The sequence below is a fragment of the Uranotaenia lowii genome, chromosome 3, assembly GCF_029784155.1.
Source record: "Uranotaenia lowii strain MFRU-FL chromosome 3, ASM2978415v1, whole genome shotgun sequence".
Taxonomy (NCBI): Eukaryota; Metazoa; Arthropoda; class Insecta; order Diptera; family Culicidae; genus Uranotaenia; species Uranotaenia lowii.
Window position 1 is genome coordinate 185,706,487 of NC_073693.1, and position 11,036 is coordinate 185,717,522.

The 11,036-nt window shown below is 38.8% G+C and overlaps 2 protein-coding genes across 2 annotated transcripts; both read left to right on the forward strand.

The window, feature by feature from the left end:
• The first annotated feature begins 6 nt into the window (after positions 1-6).
• On the forward strand, positions 7-3,569 carry LOC129751413 (probable serine/threonine-protein kinase dyrk2). Its single transcript, XM_055746905.1, has 2 exons — positions 7-1,452; positions 1,519-3,569. The coding sequence occupies exons 1-2, from the start codon at positions 85-87 to the stop codon at positions 1,942-1,944; spliced, it is 1,794 nt and encodes a 597-aa protein (XP_055602880.1). The 5' UTR covers positions 7-84; the 3' UTR covers positions 1,945-3,569.
• A 1,105-nt stretch (positions 3,570-4,674) lies between these two features.
• LOC129756670 (ATP-binding cassette sub-family B member 10, mitochondrial) lies at positions 4,675-10,511 on the forward strand. Its single transcript, XM_055753598.1, has 7 exons — positions 4,675-5,192; positions 5,258-5,464; positions 5,522-6,006; positions 9,283-9,701; positions 9,765-9,864; positions 9,925-10,149; positions 10,207-10,511. The coding sequence occupies exons 1-7, from the start codon at positions 4,844-4,846 to the stop codon at positions 10,486-10,488; spliced, it is 2,067 nt and encodes a 688-aa protein (XP_055609573.1). The 5' UTR covers positions 4,675-4,843; the 3' UTR covers positions 10,489-10,511.
• The last annotated feature ends 525 nt before the right edge of the window (positions 10,512-11,036 follow it).

Genomic DNA, 11,036 nt, shown 5'->3' on the forward strand with positions numbered 1-11,036 from the left:
GAAGAGTTGGGTATACACATTAACATTCCGTTCAGCTCGGCAACTGCGCGTACGCCAGAAGGATGGAGCAAGGTTACTACAACGATGCAGTACGACGATTCAACCAGAGCTATGTGGGAAGATTTACAAAAACCCTACGGGAATCAGTCAAGCTTCTTGCGCCATCTGATATTGCTGGAGAAATATTTTCGCAATGGTGATTTAATCCTGTCGCCACAGGCCAAATCAAATGCAGCCACATATTCTGAAGCAGTTCAGAATAGGCTTCGGTCGTTCGACAACGTTCCAACACCTCCGGCGGCGACAGTTCTCGATAAAAGTATTCTGTTGCAACAACTTGGTAATGCTCCTATCACCATTACAGCAACTGCAAAATCAAAAACAAAATCAACGACAGAACCTGTCAGTCTTTTGAAGTCCAATAATCCACATTTGGTTGCTGGTCTGTCGACAGGGGAATCATCCACCTCACAAAAGCGAAAATTATCAACCGACACTAAAAGTAAAACTTCTACGGCTTCTTGTGATTCAGCTGTAAGCAATAAAGTTATGAAATTGGATGAAACAGCAAGTGTGTCAGTAGCAAAACCCACTAACCTTGTACCTCCAGAGCTAATAAGTATCAATGCAAAACAAAACGTTACAATTACTACAATTCCAGCTGCATCTAAATCTCAAACTTCAACAACACAGTCAAGTCAACCTGTACAGGCCCAACAATCCTTGTTGCAACCCCAAACCCAACCCCAACAATCGTTGCTGCAACCGCAGCTTCATAAAAAATCAATCGCTTCCGGTGGTACAAGGGAGATTATCAAGCTACCTGATACTTTAACGGAAGCAGAACGTCGAGAAACTTTGAAACCGTGGCGTCCGACGCTGATCCCGATCACTCCAGGAAGTGCTGAGTCGATAAAATCGGGACCACTATACCAAACTGCTGACGGGCGAAGGCTTCCAAAGTTGGTACAAGTAATGTCCGGTGGAAAACCTTACCATATCTCTATCAACGATTATAATCGCATGTGTATATTGAGACGTGAAAAATTGCTGCAACAACAGCAGCAAATGTTACAACAACAAATCCAGCAACATCAAAAACGGTTCCCACAACAATCGCCACCGAATATAAACACTCTCAAACCTTCACCGGCCAAACAAACAGATGGACCACTAGGATCTTCCAAACTACAAATACCGAATCAAATTCTCGAGCAGAACTCTCTTATTCCGATATCTAATAATGGCAACACATCTGCTAGTACATCAACTACTAGCACTGCAGCTAAAACTAACGGTCCTAGCAGTGAACTGCAACAATTGATCAAAACCCGCAAACCCAATAGCACCAACACACTGCCACCTACCACAAGTCTCATTGCCAACACGCTGAAGAGTCTAAAAGATCTTAAAGATCTAAAAGAAACGTTCAAAAACAGCATCGATATGAATGTGAGTACTGGTACTAGCAAACCAATATCTTTGCCCAATAGTACAAATGTGTTTTCAAACCTACAGCAGCTGCAACTACAGCAACAACAACAACAGCAGCAAAATCAACAATCCCAGTCCAATGTATCTTCTGCTGCGGCTGCGAACACACCCTCCCTGCACTCGGGTCCCTCACAGCTTGACCAGTTTATGAAAAGTAACAGCCAATTTTTGAGTAATCTGGCCAACCATCCGCAACTGAGTGCCATGGTTGCTGCAGCCGCCGCAGCTGCTGCCAATGCAGGTGCTCCCACCAGTGGCTCCTCGTCGTCCTCATCCTCATCGACCTCTCAAAAACTTCCCGCTGGCAGTACCAGTGGCGGATCAATCCTAATGGACAACCAAGCCGCCCAGTTGCTGTCCAAAATACCAAAATCCCTTACTGTGATACCACAACAAAAACAAAGATCCTTGTCACGTGTCTCCTCCAATGAGGACCAAAGCAGTGCCTAAGCGAAACTGAAACGATGATACAACCTATCTAACAGCAAACCATACATATGCCTAAACGAACACAAATTCGATTTTGAAGGAAACAAATAATTACCTATTCAGAGTATGAGAAAAGTTGTTTAATTTTGTGAATTTATAAACAATAAAAGTTCTTCTGAACTGTTAAGTGAAATCAATCAGGTATAAAAAGGGAACCATAGAAATTTAAAAAGGCTTAAAAAACCAATCAACAGTATGCTCTAGTCACTTTGGCTTGTCTTCTCTTTTTTTTTATAACACTATCGGAGCTTTGTTAACAATTTGATTGCTTTTATGGACAGCAAATACACAAACAGGACAACATTCCAACTCAAACGGGATAGGATCGATTGTGCGGAGAAAAATCAAGAAGTAGAATACCGTTGACGGGATTGTGGATACGGCGATATCAATTCCTCTTAGACTTTTTTCTATTTCAACTTTCTCGAGCCAGTGAAACGACATCGTTATGTTTCCATATGCAAACAGACACAGGACACAGACACACTTTTAAAGCAGGGATTCGGAACTGTACGAAATTCGATGGCGCAAATGCTTCCCTTGCATCTTTGACGAAAAGATTTTAATTTTAATATCAAGTTCAATGATTAATTATATTATCATTATTACTCCTATTATTAAACCTACTCTTAAAGTAACATGTAACTTATTAGGAATGATCGTAATCGAGCAAGAGTGTTTTTAGATTTAACTCCATAGTACTACACTCCGGAATGAAACATAAGAACAACTGCAGAATTATATCAACCACACTCAATCACCAGTTAGTTTATAACATCAACTCACAGAAATTCAGCTTACGCATTCACTTTGAGGATCATCAATTTTTTTTTGCAATAGAATAAGGTTTTCTTCTCTTTATATACCATATTCCTATACACTGAAATTCTAATTTCAAATTATTTGCGCTTTAAGAGCGTTGTGTACAGTTTGTTTTTTTCCTACGTTCGTAATGCTACCTAAGTCTATTAAAAAACAAAAACAAGACGACGATTCGCGCCACCCAATTGTTAGCGAATCAACAATCTTACACAGCTATTCATTGATTCGAAGCATACATGAAAAACACATCAAAGTTAGTTTTGTAATAGCAATAAGTAAAAACAACGTGGCAGTTAATGTTAAGCAACACCTCGTGTCTCACGTATCATGGATAACGAACATGGAGGAAAGGTATATAACATGAAATAAAATAGTTTATGTAGGTATAAATATTACACAATTATCAAGTTGCGAGTAAAGAATTGGGCGCGGAAGACATTAAAGATACCTACATATGTAATGTACGTTGCGTTGTTATCAACTACCACAATATAACGAAACAAAAGCAAACAAATTCACAGAAAATCTGTACCGTGAAAACATGTGAGATAGTTGATCAATATTTAAAAAGTTTTAGGTATCAGAGATTAAGAATTGCATATTATTTTTACTGCAACCAACCACGCTCTATCGATAAACTATTTGAAGCAAGAGTATATATCACTATTACAACAATAGCATTCAATGAGAAGCGCGTTTGCCGAGTGTCTTGATGTAACCTGTATAAATTTGAAATAAAATTAAAGGTATTCGCAAAAACATAACTTGTTCTGGTTGTTTTTTTAAATCCGAAAAATCAAGGACTTGAAAGAAAATCTAGCCACAATAAATTCGTTAGAATTCGGTTAAATTATATTTACATATTTACATACATAATTAAATAGTTTTGGAAACTTTGTTGTAACATAACGCAAATATGTTTCTCAGGCGATATTCCGCTGCATTCGTTTGTATTTACGGTATTCAAAGTCGAAGAAAATTATGTGTGGGTTACGTTACAAGGTTTCCCAAACTATAAATTCAAATCGGTTTTTAGCAAGGAGTGTCAAATTGTCATAACTTATGACTCATAAGGAAGTATTATTTATCTCTTGTTCAAGGGAGCATCAGAAATGAAATTAAAGATCTCATGAATTCATTATTTGAAGACCTGCCCATAGCTCAGTCGGCAACGTTATGTCATCCGAGCCAATGGTTGTTGTGACTTGAGAGTTCAAACCCAAGAGTTAACTTCGAGTACAGTTGAACCGGCTAGCATTAACAGCAAAAGCCTAAATAACAGTGATTAATGAAACTTGATTTTCATTGTAAATTTTCGTATTTCCCGTCTCATGTCGAATCATTATTCCTTAGACGCGGTACTCTATCGTTTTTGATATTGCTGGCAGCAATTTGGTCGCGTGAGGTCCATCTTGTTGCCAGAACGAATTTTATAGACTGCCTTCGGGCCCGAGAAAACCACCCATCGTTACAGTGAGGGACGTGCTGGCTGTGAAAGACTTGGACTACATGTTCGAAATCTACCTTTTTCTTAAATATATCGATCTACGTCTATAATTATTTTTATTTTCGTATTTCCCATTCCTATCATTCTTTTCTCTTTTGCAGACCATTGAAGAAAAACTTAAAACGAGTTTGGCTCCTTAAAACTTAACGGTATGAGCCGTCTCAAATAAAGATATAAAAAATCGTATTTTTATGCAGCGTTACCTCAAGGAGACGCATGGTTATTCATATGGGTATAGACAAAACATACTTGAATTCAGAAGCTTTTTCGCTCTCTGAGAACGAAAGCTTCTCGAACATGAAATTTGTGTCCATCACACACACTCATGCAAAACTCAGATCAACTTTCTCCACCCACTGTCGTGTGCCCAGCTGACGGATCAAAACATTGCGTGCACCACCTCGTGAAGTCTGTTTTGTTATCGCCGTTTGTTGATATCCCGTTTAAAACATAACGCGAAAATATTTTCTCCCCGTAAAGTGTCCTATCCCAACTATGGTTGAATTAGAAAGTTGTTGAGTCGTCGGTACCATGATTAGCAACTTGTGGAGGACTACGTGCCACCGCTATTTGACGGAGATCTCTCGAACGGTAGTTCCGCCCAGAAGCCAAGGAACGAGTTGGTTACGTCACAACACCGGTAGCATTCTCCACTATCAAAGACGATGCTTTTTGAATTGGAACCAGCAGAAAAGTGGTGCCGTAGATTTTATACAATGCAAAAGAATACTGCAGCGCAGAAGTTTCAGTACAACCTCCGCCGGGCTTCAGGCAACGACACCTGTTGATGGTTCAGCTCAGCCAACCAAGGTTCGCCTCAAAGGAACGGATGTAAAGCGGTTGCTAGACTTTGCTAAGCCAGAACGATGGAACATAGCAGGTTAGTTGTTATGATTGACCCCAGCAGATTTTTATTTCGCTAAATTGTTATTTTGAAAATTTTAGGCGGAATCGGATGTCTTGTGATTTCTTCAGCCATCACAATGTCGGTGCCGTTTGGTCTAGGAAAGATTTTGGACGTAATATATTCAACTTCCGGCGAGGCAGGAATAGCTAAGGAAAAATTGGATCAATTTTGTCTGCTGCTGGGTGGCATTTTCCTGTTGGGCGGACTAGCAAATTTTGGCAGGGTTTATCTGTTTAGCAATGCTTGTGAGTACCCAATTGGAATAGACATAATACAAGCCTAATTAAAACTTCTTCTGATAGCCCTGCGAATAACCCGTGACATCCGTTCAAAGGTGTATAAATCGATGTTGAATCAGGAAGCCGGATGGTTCGACCAGAAGGGCACGGGAGAACTGGTCAATCGACTTTCGTCGGACACTTATCTCGTGGGAAATTCTCTCAGCATGAATCTTTCCGATGGGTTGCGATCTACGGCTATGATTCTCGCCGGCACCGGTATGATGGTTTATACATCACCCCACTTGGCCCTCGTCGGACTGTGCATTGTTCCCTGCGTGGCGGGAATGGCCATCGTCTACGGGCGCTACGTTCGTAATATAACAAAGGAACTGATGGACAAGTATGCCGACGTGATGAAAATCGGTGAGGAACGATTAGGCAATGTTAAAACCGTGAAAATGTTCTGCAAAGAAAAATACGAGAACCAGCTATTCAGAAACCATCTGATAGACGCTTTAAACATTGGTTATCGGGAAACAAAAGCACGAGCGACCTTTTATGGAATGGTAAGCTAGAAACTAGATTTTTTTTAAATTTTTTTTTCATATTCGAGGGTACCGTACCGTCACAGGACTCTAGTCACTTTCTTCCGATAGTCGATGTTAGTGAAGTGACAGAGGTTCATAAATTATCAATTTTGTAACATTTTAATGAAACACATCTTATAACCAAAGTTAAAGATTTATTTTAGAAAAAAGTTCTGAAATTGATGGAATCTATGAAATTTGAGATCTTAAACATAGTTTGGTAAACATTTATTAAAAAATCTGTGGATTTTAAGTCGTTGACTGCCACCTTAACTGAAACTGGAAAGATTTCCACCCACATAGCGGATGATTTTGAAAAAAAGAAATCGGTTGGTTTATAAAACTAAGCAAGCTATGGTTACTTTAATAGTATTCATTCGAAACAAAATTTTTGTCAACTTTAAAAATGTAAAAATGTGTCCTGAAAGTGACTTTTTGTTCAAAAAAGTTTTAAAGCTTGCTGTGATAATTCCGTAGTTTCAATTTGACAGTCCGCCGACCGTTTCCTAGAGGTTAGCGGTCAAGCCTTTCCAAGCCGACACTCATGAGATCGAATCTCAGTCACGCCTTTCAGTAGACTTGTGGTTTTAGCAGTCATTTGTAAGATATTAGCCATTACATCTTTGAAGATGTACACTTAGTACTTAGTATGTGTACTAGGGTGGCAGCCAAATAGGTCATGTCTAATTTCGATCATATACATTTTAGAGATTGGCCAAAAACACTGACCTGTGCAAAATTTCAACTCAATCGGACTTTATTTAAGGGTGTATCAAAGCGCTCAAAATTTCGTTTTTTACCCTCAAAAATCAAAAAAGGGAAGACCAAAGGAAACCGGAAAAATTGAAATTTTAATTTCGAAGCCAAATGACTTAAAAATGCATAAAACATCAAAATCTGGTGTTATCTCAAAATAGTTATTTTGTCAAAAATCGACTTTCTGGGATTTGAGCCCATACATTACACAAATGGCGTGTGCAAATTCGATTATTCCACGACGATTGTTACCAGAGGTGCCAGGTCGTTTTGTCAAAAATCAGGACACCGCGAAGAAAAAATCAGGATTTTTCAGAACACCCCCAAATTGCTGAAAACAAAATGCAGTTCTGCTTAGATTGCCTAACTAAAGGCGAAATATAGGTGCTGAAGACGCCTCGATTTATGCAACTAAAGCGAGAATAACCTTGGCTGGCCTGCAGTTAATATCGAAAAACCTCATTTTAATGTAATTTGAATCAAAGAATCTCATTGGTTCAACTGGTTAAACTATTTTATTTAAGATTTGTTTGATGTTCTCATCATTTAACATTAAATTTAGTTATGATTCGGATATTTTTTAAAAATCAGGACAAATCAGGACATTTTGAGGGTCATTTTTCGAAAATCAGGACAATTCAAGCGTTTTTGAAAAATCAGGACGGTCTCTCAAAAATCAGGACAAATCCTGATAAATCAGGACACCTGACACCCCTGATTGTTACCCCTTACGTAATTTTTAAAATTTTGAAGTCGATTTTTCACGAAAAAAAAAGACGCTTGTTTTTTTTTTAATTATTCAAGCATTCTACTATAAATATTATAGATTCAACTTACATTTATGATTGACCTCTCACATTTAACTGTAAATATGATGAATTCAACTATAAATTTCTGGTTGATGATAAATTTGATAAAAAAAAAAATTTATTCGATATATCACCAGAATTCAATGTTTTATGCATTTTGAAGTCATTTGCATGGTTGGTCGGCTTGTCCCATACAACAAAGAGCCGGGAGAAAACAACACTGTTTTCAGTTCGGCTTCCGAGTGTATTCCTCTTTCGCTGATCGTGCTCCACTCGTTATCCGAGTTGACACAAGCTGTACGCGACTCGGACGATAAGTTTGAGAGCTTTTGCATCTGAGTGAACTATATGAAAAAGGTTCGAGTAGGCGTTGACTAGCGCGGACGTCAAAAATGTTCTCTCCGTGAAAAAGTCGTTCTAACTGAGGAAGAAAAAAGTCTAAATAAGGAAGGACCAGTATCGAATCCAGTTGAAAATAACTGCAAAGGTGTTAAAAATTGTGAAGTGTGCTGTAGCTGTCGTGTACTGATTTAGTGAAGTGTGCTGTAGCTTCAGGATGTGGGAAATAACATATCTGCTTCAGTAACTTCGGTTGCAGATTCCGACATCAAAACAGCATAAGCTTGGCTCCTGCTAACTTTATATGTACGGTTCTGAATCAGCGCAGAATATGTCCTGTCGACGATACGATTTACGATTTTAGACGCTTGTCATGTATGATTTTTATATATTTAAAGTTATGGTACATTAATCATATGGAGCGTTTGGTAGGGAACTCCACGCTTTATTTCTCCTCTTGTTGCAGTATCTTTGGCGGTACTGCATATTTCATATGTGCATATTTCAACGTAACAGAGATGTTAAAAAGAAAAATGGAGGACGCAAGATTCTTGAATTTCCATGATGCTCACATGTTTTGGCTTGTTGGTAAAAGAAGACGAAGTATGCCTAGAACTAGTTAAAAAAGATCTGAAGTTAGCTTTAACCTTCGAAATACATCTTGTATGCCCGCCAGGCGATTTAATTTTCTTGAATGATGTTCACGATAATTCCTAACACATTTGTTTCTGCGCTCTCGAATCTCTTCTGTCATCATTTCTATGGGGAGTGAACATTTCGCAAGAACTGCAGGTCCGTGTACTATTTTTTTAACCGATGGAGACAATGGTTCCAATCGTAATTAGTAACGTAAAGCTGCCTGGGCTCCTCGAGAAATTTTTCGAAAGCTATAAAACTCAACACAGCGGTTAAATAATAATGTTTTCAATATAAGAGAAAAATTATTCACTAAGGGTTCGTCCAAATCAGTGATGGATGCAGTCCTTGCCGGATCCTAAAAAACATCGTTCAGTATTACCGTCGTCGTTTGAATTTCCACCTGCTCGCATAGATTCGCTTATTCCTAAGCAAATCAGCTTAAATTTATCGGGAATCTGTAAGTGAACATATTTTTTTTTTTGTCTCATTCATTTCTACCATATTTGACACATTAGTTCCATTAATTTTTTTGGAGTTTCTGTTCGGGAAGGAAAGGCGATGAGTCCATTTTCGGTTCAAATTTCCGTGCAGAAATGTCGTTTAAATGGATTAGTTGGTTCAAAATAAGTAGTAAAATACCTAAAGATAAAAAACTGTAGTTTTGAATGTCTAATTCAAGCCAGTTTAATGTGCATGTAAAAAACTTTTTCAGACTGGTCTCTCTGGGAATATAATAATCCTATCGGTCCTCTATTACGGAGGAACCATGGTCAGCAACAGCGAAATGACCGTTGGTGGCCTTACCTCATTTATTCTGTACGCCGGTTACACTGCCATATCGATAGGAGGATTGAGCAATTTTTATACGGAACTCAACAAAGGTGTCGGTTCGGCTTCGAGGCTGTGGGAAATAATCGACCGAAAACATACCATCCCAGTGGAAGGAGGAACTGTATTGGACGCGGCACCACGTGGAGAAATCGCATTCAACAAGGTTGCTTTTAGCTATCCTTCCCGACCGGATTTACCGGTGCTGAGTAGCCTGAATCTACGAATCGAACCGGGAACATCAACGGCCGTGGTTGGCAGGAGTGGTTCCGGGAAGTCAACGCTAGCTGCATTATTATTGAGGTTACCTTATGAAAAAAGTATCAAGGTCTGTTCCAAATGTTTAAATATATTTTTAATTTTCAGATTATATGACCCTCAAGGAGGAAGTATATCTCTGGATGGGCTAGATCTTAAACAACTCAACCCTTTATCACTTCGGAAGTATATAGGAGCAGTCAATCAGGTATTATCATTTTAATGGTATCATTGATAACTTCAAACTGTATTTTGTTTTTTTTTTCAGGAACCTGTCCTCTTTAGTGGAACCATTCGTGAAAACATCCTATACGGATTGAACTTAGGTGATAACATATCTGAGGCTGATTTCGATCGAGTTGTGCGAGAAGCACACGTTTACGAGTTTATCAAAGATTTTCCCGACGGATTGAATACATTGGTAGGACAGCGAGGAATCATGCTAAGTGGAGGACAGAAACAGCGGGTTGCAATCGCTAGAGCAATTATAAGAGTAAGTATCATTGACTTCCTTCTAATTAACATTGAAAATTAATAATTGCGGTTTTAGAATCCGAAAATCCTCATCCTCGATGAAGCGACGAGTGCGTTGGACGCCGTTTCCGAGGAGCTTATTCAAAATGCGCTCGAACATTTAACAAAGAATCGAACCGTACTCACAATAGCTCATCGATTAAGTACCATACGCAATGCTACCAACATTGCCGTGCTGCAGCAGGGGAAAATCGTTGAACACGGTAATTATCGAGAATTGATGACATTGGAGAATGGTATCTTCCGAGAGCTTGTTCAACGACAAACTTTCTCTTCATCGTCATCACCCTCATCCTAGAGCTAGATTTTTTTTTTTCAAAACAAAGGTTACAGTTTCTGTATATGAATGTTGGTATTATTTTTGGGTAAAATAAAATGGAGATTTTTTGTTAGACGTTTATAAAAGTTTTATAATTCATCCGAAAACTATACTAATATTTGAGAGTTAAAGGAAAAACGTGTGTTCTGGTCAAAGTCTGAAGAACAAGTAAAAATTTATTTTCTGTTTGTTATACCCATGGCTACTTAGGGTAACCAAGGATATCCAATTACCCTAGACTACTTGGTTTCAACACTTCTCCCTAATTGGATACTCCTAACAGTTTCCGGAACGCTTCGAATGTTTGCCTTGGTAGAACCTTCGTGAAGCCATCGGCCGGTTGCTGGTCGGACGGAATGTACTGCAGCTTGACATCGCCGGTATCCACGTGCTTGGTTTTTGGGCTATATCCTTCATTTTGCGCCAAACAAATAGCGGATTGATTATCGTAGAAAATCTGGATCACGTGTTGAGTGTCAATCTCCTTCAAAAGTTGCTTCCACCAAAGTGCTTCTTGAATCGTACGA

Excerpts from the sequence above, each read along its gene's own strand:
- LOC129751413 (XM_055746905.1), top strand. The coding sequence starts at position 85 with ATGCAGTACGACGATTCAACCAGAGCTATGTGGGAAGATTTACAAAAA. Across the intron at positions 1,453-1,518 it reads AAAACAGCATCGATATGAAT|CAGCTGCAACTACAGCAACA; the intron begins GTGAGTACTGGT and ends TCAAACCTACAG.
- LOC129756670 (XM_055753598.1), top strand. The coding sequence starts at position 4,844 with ATGATTAGCAACTTGTGGAGGACTACGTGCCACCGCTATTTGACGGAG. Across the intron at positions 5,465-5,521 it reads TTATCTGTTTAGCAATGCTT|CCCTGCGAATAACCCGTGAC; the intron begins GTGAGTACCCAA and ends TTCTTCTGATAG. Across the intron at positions 9,702-9,764 it reads CTAGCTGCATTATTATTGAG|ATTATATGACCCTCAAGGAG; the intron begins GTTACCTTATGA and ends TTTAATTTTCAG.